We start from the raw sequence: 15,089 nt of genomic DNA, 5'->3' as shown, positions 1-15,089 counted from the left end.
TGAGACCTTCTTTCTAAGCAGACAGCAGTTGGTTGAGCGGGTCAACTGGAGTCTTCATTTGCACAACTGACTTCCTCTTCGACGTCCCTTAGTTCTGACCCTAGTTATTCTGCTATAGGCCTAGGCTGCTGGGGGACCTCTCTGGATGCACTGAGCCCTTCTCTAACTACCTTTATATTTAATATATATACCGTTATTGCATTGCACTCACTCTGTTTCCCCCTGTGTCCTTGCTTCGAGTGTCCCTGGTCCCAGAGCTGGATGCTTCAGATCTGCACTTGCTGTCCCACCAAAATGGCTTAGTCTCCATCATGTCCACTGTGGGCTGCTGCTGCTGACCTTCCTCCAGCCCACTGCTTCCAGCTGCCCATTTCCACCAGTCTACTCTGCATCACCCTCACTATACTTGATATGCTCATCTACATACTGTTTGAATTTTACTACCAGCTATATATGTAGTATATTTAATGCCAGAGCTGTACACCATAACAGTAAACTTATAAATCAGTTTCAATGTTAGCTTGTACTTTGTACTTATCATCTATCTTATCATACATGTATCCAACTGTGTTATATGTTCCTTGTTTCCCACCCTCCTCTTCTCCCACCCTTCCCTCTCTCCACCCCTCTACCTCTCTACCCCTCTACCCTTCTACCTCTACCCCTCACTATAGGTGGTTCGAGTGGGAAAACACCTGTCCCACTCATGCACCCTGAACATCGGTGCCCCCCAGGGCTGTGTGCTGAGCCCTCTGCTGTACTCACTGTACACTATGACTGTTTTTCCACATCATACTCTAACACCATCATTAGTTTGCTGACAACACAGCAGTGGTGGGTCTGATCTCCAACAACAACGAAGACTATTTGATGGAGATCACCCACCTGGAGGACTGGTGCAGCCAGAGACAGCAGCCTCCTCCTGAACGTCAGCAAGATCAAGGAGCTGATTGTGGACTACAGCAAGAAGCAGCAGAGAGCATACCACCCACTCAGGATCAGCAGGACATAAGTGGAGAGAGTGGAGAGCTTCAAGTGCCTGGGTGTCAACATCACACAGGACCTGACATGGTCCTGTCACATCAGCATCCTGGTCAAGAAAGCTCAACACCGTATCTACCACCTCAGATGCCTGAGGGACTTTAAGCTACCTCTCAAGGTACTCAGAAACTTTTACACCTGCACCATTGAGAGGGTTTTGCTTTAAATGAGTTTCACTGCATACATTTGGCATTGAAACGATGTTTTATTCTTGTGCTTCGGTCAAGTTATGAAACAGCTGCTGTAATTCCAGTCTACCACTAGATGTCCGTGTTCCTCCTCACAGCGAAGCCCCAAAGCTTCGAATCATTTTCGGTACATAAAGCAAGCCTCACCAGTGTTGCCAACTCCTCAGTAAGGAAAGTAGCTATTGGCTGTCCTAAAAGTCACTAGAAGTCGCTAAATGACGCCATCGCCTAATTTGCATAATTTTCAATTTGCATATAGTTGTAATCAACGTTGTAGGAGAGAGGAATAACATTGTGGGAGAGACAAAAAGTGAATATAAACACAGAAAATATATTTTTATACTAGAGGCTAAATGCAGTGATTTATTTTAGTATGACAGTGAATAAACATTTTCATTTACATCATTTACATCTCTGTAAGCCAGGACGGGATCTGCAACGACTTTGCGCACGTGCGATTCATCTGCCGTCTGGCCGCGGAGCGATGTGGGACTCCTCTAATCAGACAGTGGGATGCTGTGGGGTTACTGGACTGACTGCCTTTGCTTTGGGACGGGGAGGAGCTCACAGCAGCACCTGTTGCTCGTTGAGGATAGTAACTGCAGAATGATCTGAGCTTTCATGTCAGTCTCCAAAACACCAGAAAAGTTGCTAGATTTGTCGCTTTTGACAAAAAAAAGTCGCCAGGAGGCTTTGGAAAGTCACCAGATTTAGCGAGAAAGTCACCAAGCTGGCAACACTTAGCCTCACTGCTTCACAAAGTTTCCTTCCCACCACTAGTTTGAGTCAAGAATTCCCCAGAATCACTCAACCAATCAGTGTCCAGTGTGCCCAGAATTCACCCTCTCCGACCAATGAGAGGGCGAGTTAGGGGTCAACCTCAGTGACCAATGACAGCTCGAGCCTGCCGACCCCGGCTGTCCTGCTGCCTTCCCCTCTGCCTCATTCAAATTTATGTTTGTGGAAAAATACAGACGCCTTCACGTAAACTTTTGCATTTCAAGTAAGACAACATTATATTTATATTGTATAATGCTTTGGTTTATGTCCTGTGTGTCGTCAGAAAAGTACACACTTTATTACGACGTTATTTCAAGTTGGCAACAATTATGACTTTCCATTCATTTGCTATTTAGTAATTTTTTAAACCTCTTTTGGGGTGAGTCTTCGTGAAAGCATTGTTCTAGCTGTTAATATTTATCACTTCTATCATTTTGGGCAGTATACTGTTATACTGCCAGACATATTAGCCAGTGTGTTACTCAACCACTCAGTGAGTAACTCCAGTAGTGACCATATGGTAGACATGATTCTGTCAATACAATTTAGCTTTCAGCAACATATGTAGTTTTTCTTAGTCCAAAACAATCCACTGTAACTTACTGTAACTGTAATTACTTAAACCAGTCTTTTTCTATTGTAACATTATTATGCTGTCACATTAGATAGATAGATAGATAGATAGATAGATAGATAGATAGATAGATAGATAGATAGATAGATAGATAGATAGATAGATAGATAGATAGATAGATAGATAGATAGATACTTTATTAATCCTGAGGGAAATTCAAGAATTCAGCGGCTTACATACAACAACATAAAATGAAAAAAAGGCAAGTTAGTAACATTAACATTAAAGGTTAATATATACTATAAAAATCTTTCTGTACAATTATATACTATAAAAACACTTATAATTTAAAAAAATTGTAGAATACTAAATGTAATAAAAAATGCAATATACAGTATTTACACATTTCAAGGCACAGTGGTTTACAGTGATTGAGTGATTTAAAGTGACTTTGACAGGTAGTAGGAAAACAGTTTTGTCGCACTACTTAAGGTGCATAGACATTCTATAATAATCACACTGGTCCTAATTTGATTATGACTGTGACGCCCCCTGACCACTCAGTGATGAATTGTACAGTGTGATGGCCAGGGCGACAAAAGAGTTCCTGAGTCTGTTGTTGGAGCAGGTCAGAGACAGCAGCCTGAAGCTGAACACACTCCTCTGCCTCATCACAGTCCTGTGCAGAGGATGCTGTGTGTTGTCCAGGATGGAGAGAATATTCTCCATGGTCCTTCTCTCTGCTACTGAAACCAGAGAGTTCAGCTCTGCGCCCACCACTGAGCTAGCTTTGCTCACCAGTCTGTCCAGTCGTGCAGCATCTCTCTTTTTAACGCTCCTGTTACACCCCTGTACAGCATGCTGTAAAGGGGGGAAGTGAATGAAAGAAGAAACACGCCGTTGTTGCTAGCTTTCATCCAAAAGTATAATGAAAAGCCGCAGGCAACAAGCTCCCCCTACAGACCAAAACAGGAAGTGCACGACAGCGAAACCTAGACACAACTAATCAATCACAGAGTTGGATTCACTTCTCTTGTACACACCAGAACAAATAAACAATACAATATTTAACACGTTTTAAATACGATTTTAAAGTATCTTTTAAATGAACTTAAACTCTCTCCTAACACATAATTCTTATCTTACGATTGTTTCTATTTTTAAATGTATTTTTAATCCTTTGTACTATTAATCACTGTTTTTAAACATGTTTTTAATCCTTTTAACTAGGTCATTCATTATCTATCCATTACACTCCCTCCTCAACAAACTACAGCATAAAAGAGAACACTGGACACGGCAGACTGATAAAACATCCACCAGTCTCCTCAGGAAGTACAGATGACACTGTCCTTTCCTGTAAACGCTGTCAGAGTGTTGTCTGATCAGTCCAGTTTATTGTCCAACTACAGCCCCAAATACTTGTAGGTCCTGACCACCTCCACGTCCGTGCCCCCGATGGAAATGGGCTGGAGAGTGGGTCTATTCCTCCTGAAATCCAGCACCATCTCCTTGGTCTTGGAGGTGTTCAGCTGCAGGTGGTTTGAGTTGCACCATCCCACGAAGCCCTGCACTAGGCCCCTGTACTCCCCCTCCACACATCCAACAATCACAGCATCGTCCGAGTACTTCTGCATGTGGCAGACTCATACTGGAAGTCAGATGTGCAGCGTGTGACTTCCTTTCTAGTGATGGTGGGAGAGGGGATCTGTAGCATTGTCCATAACCTCCCCACTGACTGCTGAGGATGGGTGTTGCAAGGGGAGCAGGATAGTTAGGTGACACATTAGCATCACAGTGACTGGTTAAACTGGTTTGCTCTGTCTGTGTCCCCCTCTGCTGTGCTGTGGGTCTTTGTGCAGCCTGTGATGGTCTTCATCCCCTCCCAGACCTCTCTCATGTTGTTTTGTTCAAGTGTCTGCTCCACCTTTTTGCTATTAGACTCCTTTGCCTCTCGCAGACAGACCTTGAGTTCCCTGTGTCTGCTTAGCTTAGAATATGAATGACATTTGGGCTTTTTCAGCTTATGCACCTATTAATAACAAAGGCAATAGTACACTGCCCCTCCAAAAAAAGGCGCACACTCTAATATTTCATTGGACAACCTTTAGCTCTGAGCAGAGGTGGGTAGAGTATCCAAAAATTGTACTCATGTAAGAGTAACATTACTTCAAAATAATATCACTCAAGTAGAAGTAAAAAGTAGTCATCCAAAAATTACTCAAGTAAGAGTAAAAAAGTATTTGGTGAAAAGACTACTCAAGTACTAAGTAACTGTAGTGTCCGATTTAGTTTTTAGAAATGATGAGATCAGACAGACAAAAATGTAATATAATGTGCATATTCTGGTATTTCCAAATAAATTTATTTGCAATAAAATAAAATAAAAAACAGCAAAAATAAATAACATCTTTACAAAATGCACAAGAAATACAAATTTCTAAATCTCAGTGTTTCACAACATAAAGCTTTTGAAACAAATACCTGAAGTAAGGTTACGTTTTTATGTTTGAACAGTGCAAACTACTTCCAGTGACAATTTATACTGTATTTCACTTCCCTCCAAATGGCACAGGTTCAGCAGATAGAAAAAAACATTAGGGCTGGACCCGGGTGTCCGATCGTCGCCCCCCTCCGACATTCAAGTCGATTGGAAAGACTCTCAATTCACCTCTTTTTTTGTAATTTCTTTCCTTTTTCCTTTCCTAATGCTCTTTCGGGGAAGTATAACTCTTGATTTGAATATGAAATCCAAATACAAAGAACGTTCCAGTGTTCGAACAATGGCGAGATCTACCCCATCGCTAACGATTTGCAACATGGGGGATTAGCTCAAATGGTAGAGCGCTCGCTTAGCATGCGAGAGGTAGCGGGATCGATGCCCGCATCCTCCAAGATAGTTTACTGTCTTTTTCTATCATAGCTTGACCTGATATCCCTCTGTCATGCTCGTGAAATTCTACCAGGACCGTTCTAACTACTGACATTCACAGACAACCATCTCTAGGATTTACAGAGAATGTTCAGGAAAAGAGAAAAGTTATTATCCAGCCAAGAACAGAAAACTAACTCTTACACAGTTTAGGACCGCAGTGACTATATCTCGATGTTTTGTAGGTCAAAATAAGAATGAGTAAACGACGTCACGGTTTTATTCGTCATGGGGCATTAGCTCAAATGGTAGAGCGCTGGCTTAGCATGTGAGAGGTAGCGGGATCGATGTCTGCATCCTCCAAAATGTATGTTTATCGGCCCTTGATATATCATTTCGTTGATTCTATCCCGCAGCTACAACAAGCCTACTTTCATGCGACGAAAGAAACAGAAAGTGGACTACCTCATAAAGCAGCAGCGTCATGAACTTAGTTAGCCAGGGGGATTAGCTCAAATGGTAGAGCGCTCGCTTAGCATGCGAGAGGTAGCGGGATCGATGCCCGCATCCTCCAGATTGTTTCATTTTAACCAGGAAAACAACTGTGTCTTTCTTTCTTCCTTCTAAAAAATAAACCGGTATTAAAATACTAGTAAATTTAGGTGAATTCTAAGATTTACTACAGGATGCTACGCTGAGAATTACCTGACAATCAAGTGTCAAAGGACCCTTCTCCCTGCCTCTGTCCCTGTTCTGCAAGAACGTAACGAGACACAAGATGTTTGAATGCGTGATGGCCACAGCAGTGTCAGTTACCTGCGTCACTTTAGGTTGTTATTTACAGAAACAAAGTCGCATATCAGTGTACCAACAGTGCCAGGCAGCAATGTGCTTGTCCCCTGTATAATAACACATCATGTATCTGTGTCTGTAATTATAGATACCTGATGGTTAAAGAAGTCAGGTGTCAAAGTGTACTGTCAGTCTGAGTTTATGGCATGTATCTCACATTAACTCATTTATTTTTATTTGTGTATGTATATAAATAGGATTACATTTTTGTAGAAAATCTTCTGATCTTCAATGCGATGCAGCTGTGTTGTGATTTGCATTCTTTGGAAAACTACAGAACAACACTGCTAGCTATTATACTATGTGGGAGTATAAAATGGACTTGACTTGTCATATTTATACTAATTCCTACAGCTAATTTACCAGAAGAAATACAGAATTAAAAATAAATACAAAAAAAATATTTGCTGATTTAAACAAAGCAAATCTGAAGTTGCAAAAACTATGGTTAAGTTTTACAAAAGTGATGTTAGGTAAAATTTTAAAAAGATAAAGTACTTTTTGGACTCATCTGAAAGATGTAGATGTGTCTGTGTTGTCACCTACAGGCAAAAGAAATGGTTAATACTGTCACTGTGAAAGCGTTTGGCTGAAGTTGAAGAACAAAATGGAAGACATTATTGTTTAATTATGATGAAGTTTTAATTAATAAACTGACTGCACATAGCTTTGCTCTACCCATGCTTTTTGAAAACTGATGATGTTAATTCCAGCATATCATGTGATTCACTGTTTTCTGCCTTCGTCGAGAACATGCATAGTAATCATTATTTAAAATATTATGTTGATTTAAAAAAAAAAAAAACTTCAACCAATTACAAGAAACATCAGTGAAGAAAGATAACACCAGAAAAAGGAGATTTAATTTTCATTTTAACTGTTTTGAGATTCAATTTGGTCATCAGGGGGGTGGGACAAGAGAAAAATGGCATTTTAGGGGGAACTCTAGACTTATTTAGTATTTTAAAAAAATATATTTTCAAACATTCTTTTTTCGCAGTTTTTTGACCGCTATTAGGTTAAACAATAAAGCAGTTCACAATCAGTATTGACACTGTGCCCGTCCAAGATCTGTCAAGGGTTTCTAAAGACAGAAGAGAAACAAGTATGCCTGAGTTGATTCCATGACAATTGTCTTGTTTTTCCAAAGATATTCAGCTGACTGTCACAAAAGAGGAAAGACGCCAGAAAATTACCTAATTCTTTTCGTTTAATATTTTTCTTTTAATGAATTGTTTAAACAGTACAAAACTATTTGGGGCGTTTTAAAGAGAAACGTAGAACGACACAACCCCTCCAACAAAGTCGATGAGGAAAGACTCGATATGTCACTTTCCGACATCACAAAACTCTCAATGTGGGGGATTAGCTCAAATGGTAGAGTGCTCGCTTAGCATGCTCCAAAGTTTTGTACACGTTATTATGAATCTATGAATGTCCTGGCTATTACTCCAAAAAAAATAAAATTAAATTAACAGCTCCTGTGGCACAACTCAATTTTAGTTCATACAGATAAACATTTTTTAACAAACATCAGTATCAATGAAAGATGAGCACAGATATGACTGCTTTAAATCAAAGACAATTTTATAGCCTTTGTTTTTCTTAATTTTAAAACCTTCAATTCTATTTTCTGTTTTATCTTAATACTTTATGAGCTTTTCATGTGTACCTACAATAGAAGTGTTTTGATAATCTATTAATCAGTTTGAGTAAGAAAAAGAAAAATATTAAAATTCCTTTCTGGTTTCTTTCCTCTGTAACAGTAAACTGGAGATCTTTAGGTTGTGGACAAGACATTTGTCATCTTGAGGTCTGGGAAACACTGATTGACACTTTTCACCATTTTCTGATATTTTATAGACCAAAAAAACTTATCAAGTAATTGACACAATTTAAATAATCGGCACACATCTACAGGTCTAAACTGACGCTAATGCCACTGATTGGTAATTATACTGGATACTGCAGATTCAGAGGGCATCTGAATCTGCTAAATAATAACTAAATGATAGACTGACACTGTTTTTAATGCTTGAGCAGAATAGTTCACAGTGCAAGCCAGAAATTACTAACAACAGATAGTGTAATTCAGACAACGAATTCTACTCAATAGAATCTGACATGCAGAGAAATAAACACATAAAGAAGGGAGCGGGAGAGTTTGCATTCTCAAGTTTAAATGAGTAATTAAATCAAACACACTCATACAGACTCCAGTTTTATCAACATCAGGCAATATGGCAGTGAAAACCCCCATCAAACAACGTTGTGCTGAGTGTCACTTCCCCTAAAATGATCCTCATTATTCCTGTCGTCCTGTGCATCTTCATTCACAGTGTCCTCCTGCGATGAAGAGGTCAGTCAGCTCAGTTTGGTCTGAAAGCAGTTTCTGTACCACAAGTCCCAGGGCCGTTTCTCGCTGGTTCGCTTTCTGCTCTGAGTGTCCAAAAGCAAAATGTATCCATTTGTTTTTGTTTGTTCTTTTTTCAATGTCAGTGCAGAGTTGCAGCAAGCAAAAGCAGCAGGGGAGCGTCCTCACAGCAGATCGCCAGTCTGCTTGTCTCTTACATGAAGTCATCTGAATCGTACCCATCCTGCAGACAGCAAAGGACCAGTTAGAAGCATGACCAGGGTCGAAAAATGGTCTTTCTTCTGAGTCATTAATGCTGTTCTTTAGCAACGATACGAGCAATACTTAATATACAACTCTGAACGCTTTTAACTCTGACTAGTTAAACACTATGATCTCACTTGGATGGTTCATGTTCTCACCTCATTAGTTTTCATGTTTTCACACTTCATCAGTGAAGAATAGTTCCTGAAGAGGCAAAAACAGATTTATTACACAGTGTTGATGTCGTACAGTTTTAAGCCGATGCCTTTAGTGCTTCAAAAAGACTCTAGATGGTCAGTATCGTAATGCTACTGATCGCTAATCTGACAAACTGACAAATTGGACCCAAAATCTAAAATATTGTCAACCAGGATTCACTAACAGTGAGGCAGCACCAAAACTGGCAGCAGCACAATCATTTCAAACGCAGTAATGTAATAATTCCCAGAGCTTGGGTAAAGTAATGGAAACTGAATTGTTTCAATTATATTTATTCCAAAGACAAAATGAGTATTGAAATCCTGCACTGCCTGTAGACACCATGGTCCTATTATCACACTTGAACTTGTTTTATGGCTCTTATCCAGGTTGTTTTCTCCTGACTAGATCCTTGCTTGTGTTGTATCTACTCTCAGATGTACGTCGCTTTGGATAAAAGCGTCTGCTAAATGAAATTGTAGAAATGTAGAAATAACAAAAGTCCTCTTCAGCAAACTGGGTAAAAATGAAAGTATTTCTAAATTAACATCTTGAAATCAAGAATCCAGAGAATAACTGTCATTTAACAGAACATTTTTTTTTTTTTTTTTTTTATACAAAGAAAGTCTGACTATGTTAAACTGCCTTCATAGTTCAGTCCTCTGATCTGCTAAATGCTGAAAACATGGCACACACCCCGATTGGGATAAGCAAAAAGCAACATTTCACAGTGCTGTAATGTATTTGTGACAAATAAAGGCAAATTATTATTATTATAAACACTAAAATCAACTTAAAATAGAAGCCTCCTGTCAAATTTAAAATCCCCTTATAATTTATTGATTATAGGTCTGGGTCCAGAGTCGGACCATGACCCACCAGTTAGTGACCTGGGGTCTAGTATGTAGTGGATTAAACGAAGCCCTGATTCAGAGGATTTTGCCTTGAGGAATTTTAATAATTGAATTATCGGAAGAACTCGAGGAATCATTTCAGCCTTATCTGGAACCTTTTGATGCAAGACTCCATGAGTCCATAGACAACAGTAATCCCAACATTGAAACTACAACTCTGGAGACCTCACCTTTCCATAATTAACAGGAAGAAGAGACCTAGACTGGCCAGACTAAATGGTCAGCTTCCCCTTCAGTCAATAGAAGCTGTTGGAACAACTTAAAAGTCATTTTATGTGGTGGATATGTTGTTTGCTACAACCCCTGCGGCCTGAACACATGAAGACAAGCCAGCACGGTTGAATACGAACATGATTAGGTCAGCTGGCATGTGGAGATTCCTATTGCACTTAACAAAATAGTCCTTCCAGTCAACCAACTTCTTTGTTTTAAAATGATCTTTCTAATTTCTCTTTCCATTAGTTAGGTTGAGGTGATGATCAGTCCAGCTGTCCTGCAGTATGTGGCTGTTTCTTTTCGCTTAAGAAGTAACGGGGAGATATTCAGAAGTTTCTGGTGAATGGAAAGAATGCAGCAAATACAGGCTGAATCTCCTGAAAATTTGAAGACTCTAGGACATATACTTCAAGAGATCTGAAAGTGACATCTTTTTCAATTTCCAACTCATGAGGGATTTATTGAAAATTTCTATTGGGTAAAAAAATTATGAAAATGTTGGAATTTCAGCTAAAAAAATTGGCAGATGGTCAGTTTCAGATGCCAAATATGATTCCTACAAAGTTTCAACAGATTCTGAGATAGTCAAGCAACCACATTTGCTGAGTTGACACAGAATGACCCTTTTACACAACTCAAATATTTTCTTCTTTCACTGCAACCCAAATTTACTCCAATTTTGTCCCGGATTTCCAGTCTACCTGAGCTCCTCCATGTCTTTTTTCCTCTTCTGCTCTTCCTTCTCTCTCCTCTTCTGTTCCTGGAGATGAGCTTTCTTCTCATTCCTCTCCTCCCGGTCTCTTGATTCCTTCTCTGCTGCCAGGTCAGGAAATCTTTCATCCTTTGTTTTCTCCAGACGGTTTACTATCTCATTGATTTTCTTCTCCACCGCCACAATCTTCACCTGCAAGAAGGAGAGAGAAAAAATGTGAAGCTGACTGAAAAATCAATCGTTAATAAAATGTTTAATAAAAATGAAATTTTAACTTTGGGTTACATCCTTGTGGATTTGTTTTCAGTGTCTCATCAGTCGTTTTCTGACCTCTTTCTGACGATGGAAGCCGATCTGTCCGACGTCCATGTCTCCTGTTTTCTTCAGATTGGCCCACGGAGTGTAAACCACATTGATGTTGTTCATCTTACAGCCTGACAACATTCAACACAATAAAACTCAGCTGAACACGGTTTACACACATTATGTCACAAAAAGCAGACAGAAGCTTGCACAGGATGATTTCTCAGGTCAACAATGAGGTTTCAAAGTGAACTGTTTTTTTCTACCTTGGATGCTGTTGTTTTTCACCAGCTGTGCACAATCTATCAGCACCTCTGGAGGAATGTCACCTATGGTTTGACCCTAGGAAAGGAGAAAGAACCAGAATAATCAGCGTGTGGCTGGATACCACGTAATATTCACATCAATATTGCTTTCAAACAGATGAATCCCACAGTCTCATTGTGATGCTTTAATAATGCTGAAATGACAGCTGATGATTGTATTCCTTAATGATAATTCTGCTGATTATTTTCTTTAAAAACCAAAGAAACAGATATATAATTTACTTTCACGTGAGACAAAGAATAGCAGCAAAACATCAACATTTCGAAACTGAAAACAGGTGCTTAAATGTGTATTTTAATACATGTTGCATTGACTCATTACCTTTGACAATCGCAGATAAACATGAGCAGAAGACAGCTTGTCCACATGAAACCTGGATAAGAAGAAAAGTTCTCAAATGCAAAGCTTGAATAAAAGATAAATTTACACATTACATAAAAAGTCTGACCCTGGGGTTCAAGTGGAAGATTAAAAACAGAAAATTAAGGGGAAATGAGTCCATATGCACTGGTTTGCTTGCAGATGATTTGCAAATAGAACATGTGTGTCACTGCCTTTCACCTCCAAGTAAATAAACATCACTGGGAATCAGGAGCCACACACTGTATTGTGTATTTAATCCCTTTACATTGGGGCTAAATAATCAAAATTGCATTGGAATGGCAAAATAACCTAGTGCAAAACCAGGATCTGCAGTTTTTTGAAAAGGTAAGGGACATTGTTTGACCTACTTCACACAACGTTACAGAAATATCTTCAAGCAAATTAAATAAAGACAAAAAAATCTCACCAGATGTCTTCAGGCCATCCATACTTGATAAGATCCTCGTCTGTTGACAAAAACAGCCTCGCGTTAGAGCTGCTGTGGTATCATGTACGGTTCTTAATACACGTTGATTGAACAGATAAACATTCAGAGAGGCAGAAAAAACATAACCGTGTTAAAAGGGGTATGTGGTTGATCAACCGACAACAATCTTACTTTCATACTTGTCTTTTCCCATGTAGATTGTGAAGGGAGGGTCCACTACTGAAAAAGACAAAGACAAGGACAATTACTAAGTGGAACAGCAACCTCAACTGGGACACAACACATAAAAGACACAGAAGGAGACAATAAAAAACTGCTTTAACGAGCACTAAGCTAGCCAGGCTATTAGCTGCTAGCTACTAGCCTGCTGCTAGCCCCGTGGATCTACTCACCGGCACTTGTGAAGTAAAACACCATTTTACGTGAATTAAAACTCGCCGCCAAATGACGAACACTAAGTGTATAGAGTCTGAAAGCTAAAACGCAGATAATAAATACAATACAGTATCATGAGCTGAGTGCTAACTGCTCGCTGCTGCTGCTCGCATGTACAAGTTGATCGGGAAGTTGTTAGTTAGATGTGTGAAGCTACCGACTGTTAGCAACCACTGCAGCTACTAAATAAAAGCTTCCGGTTCCACAAACTGGGGCCTAAATGAATTTAACCCCTCACGGTATATATATAATTTTAAGTGCTGTATGTTGATGAAGTTTTTATGGCTGCACGTGAATTTAGTTGTTTTTGGTGACACGAAGAATTATGCACATTAGAGATTATAAAATCCCAAACTAGGTATTTTCAAAATAAAGTCTGTGCTGGTGCTGATTCTTAGTCATTCGGGTTGGGGTAATCCTAAGAGTTTCAGTAAAAACAACTGGACATCTCTTTTTGTCCGTTGAAGATATTACACCTTCAAACATGAGGCTTCTTCCAGTTCTAACTGACTCTAATGATGGGGAATTTCAGATGCACGTTTTCACACCACACTCACAGAGAAGACAGGAGGTCTGAGAAAGGAACAAAGGAGGCCATCTATGTTAAACTGGAACAGCCATCTCTAAACAGAGGTGGGGGTTAATTGGTAAATTATCTAGTAGATCTGACATAGTTTTGAGATAGCTCCCCAACAAGTTTGATCACCATTAGCACTTTGAGTGATCCCTGATCAAGCAGTTTTGCAGTCATTCACACCTCGAGGCATGTGAGCCTTTGTTTGTTAATGGCATATCATGAGCCATCTGAGTTGACGAGTATGTTACTTGTTAGTATGGAAACAAATTACAGACATAGAGATGAAAATATAACTTGCTTGATCAAGAACATTCATATAGTAATGGCCAAAACCAAGGACCAAGTTGTCAGCAAGTTGTTGAAAGATCCATTCAGTATGGTGAAATATCTTTCAAGTGTTGATGTTGTTCACAAAGACATGTATGGCCTGGGTACATTTCAGAACTTCCTTGGCTCTACTCTACCACAAAGTCTCTCACATCTTAAGAACAGCTGCTGCTAACAGTCTCCCATTTGAAGCTGGTGGGTAAGAGAGACTGTATCTTTGCAGCTGCAGCTCTAAAACTCAGATCACCCTTCCTTTCTCAATGAAATGTTCCTCCTCCACTGACATTTTAAGAAAATCGAATGAAATACATGTTATCAATGGATTTTGATTGTTCCTGATGCAATTAGAACTCAGGAAGCCTCCTGGATGAAGGTGTAACATCTTCAAAAGCCTAAAAGAGAAGTCCAGTTGCTTTGACTGAAACTCTTAGGATTGCCACAACCCGAATGACTATAAATCAGCACAGATTTTATTTTGAAAATACCTAGTTTGAGATTTTGTAGTGCCTAATATGAAAAGTTGTCTGCATGTCACCAATAACAACCACATTTTATTTTGGAAACTGATCTTACAAGCGGCTGTCCTGTTTTACCCTGTCTTAGCATTTTATAGTATATTATTTAGCTTTACAAATTGATTTTACAGGTGTTATCCTGTCTTGCTTTTTGCATGTGAAACTTGATGTGCATTGTATTCAGTGTGAAAAATGCTTAGTTTGTAGAGTTTGTAAAAATGTATGTAGTTAAATATCTATAGCATATAGAGCCACCAATGCTTCCTCCAGTATTGGTAACACCTTGGGACACATCGACATGTCTAAGAAGCTATAAATGACTCTGCTGTGACCAATGGTCATGTTACAAAAATGCAGGAAATTCAGCTTCAGTTTACATAGAGCAAAGGAAGACAAGTGTGGAAATTGTTTCAAAATGTAAACAATAAACTAGTATGTAGTGTCAGCCCTTTTTCCAGTGTTGGTAACACTTGGGGTGACCTGGAAAAATGTAGAACATATGGATTTTATTTGTTTTATAAATTTTTGTTCAAATAATATATCAAAGAATATTTTTTAATGATTTTTATTTTTACTATTACTTTACCATACTGCACAAAATACATTTTTTAGTACTGTGTACCTGTAATCATGGTTCTGTTTTCACAGAGGTGCAGAGCTTTATATAAATGTGACCGGAGCCTAAAATGACCAGAAACTGCTTTAAGTTGAAAAGACTGCTTTACTGAAGACATTAATTTTATTTTGAATTCCCTCCAGGCTTTTATTTTGGTGACTGAATGAAGGCGATGAACTGTTTCTGGTCACGTGCTACAGTTTTTTGTTTTTTT

At 39.1% G+C, this 15,089-nt stretch overlaps 1 protein-coding gene and 2 non-coding genes across 3 annotated transcripts; 2 read left to right on the top strand and 1 right to left on the bottom strand.

Moving 5' to 3' along the window:
• The first annotated feature begins 5,404 nt into the window (after window positions 1–5,404).
• Window positions 5,405–5,477, top strand: trnaa-agc (transfer RNA alanine (anticodon AGC)). Its single transcript has one exon. It is a non-coding gene; the product is annotated as a tRNA-Ala (tRNA).
• A 479-nt stretch (window positions 5,478–5,956) lies between these two features.
• trnaa-agc (transfer RNA alanine (anticodon AGC)) lies at window positions 5,957–6,029 on the top strand. The gene has a single exon. It is a non-coding gene; the product is annotated as a tRNA-Ala (tRNA).
• A 1,105-nt stretch (window positions 6,030–7,134) lies between these two features.
• On the bottom strand, window positions 7,135–12,991 carry ccdc25 (coiled-coil domain containing 25). The gene is made up of 9 exons (XM_023264319.3): window positions 12,798–12,991; window positions 12,577–12,624; window positions 12,385–12,424; window positions 11,916–11,967; window positions 11,534–11,609; window positions 11,295–11,398; window positions 10,954–11,156; window positions 9,083–9,128; window positions 7,135–8,904 (listed from the first exon to the last, which is right to left on the bottom strand). The coding sequence occupies exons 1-9, from the start codon at window positions 12,820–12,822 to the stop codon at window positions 8,875–8,877; spliced, it is 624 nt and encodes a 207-aa protein (XP_023120087.1). The 5' UTR covers window positions 12,823–12,991; the 3' UTR covers window positions 7,135–8,874.
• Between the last annotated feature and the right edge of the window lie 2,098 nt (window positions 12,992–15,089).

Source organism: Amphiprion ocellaris, chromosome 12 (genome assembly GCF_022539595.1).
Source record: "Amphiprion ocellaris isolate individual 3 ecotype Okinawa chromosome 12, ASM2253959v1, whole genome shotgun sequence".
NCBI lineage: Eukaryota > Metazoa > Chordata > Actinopteri > Pomacentridae > Amphiprion > Amphiprion ocellaris.
The sequence above is the reverse complement of the archived record's forward strand: the minus strand, read 5'-3'. Positions and strand labels throughout refer to the sequence as shown.

Bases quoted from the DNA above. Each gene is read 5' to 3' on its own strand.
- ccdc25 (XM_023264319.3), bottom strand. From the start codon at position 12,822: ATGGTGTTTTACTTCACAAGTGCCG. The intron at 12,425-12,576 runs GTAAGATTGTTG...TTTTGTCAACAG, and splicing joins GGGAAAAGACAAGTATGAAA to ACGAGGATCTTATCAAGTAT. The intron at 9,129-10,953 runs GTAGACTGGAAA...TTGCCTCTTCAG, and splicing joins AAAGACATGGAGGAGCTCAG to GAACTATTCTTCACTGATGA.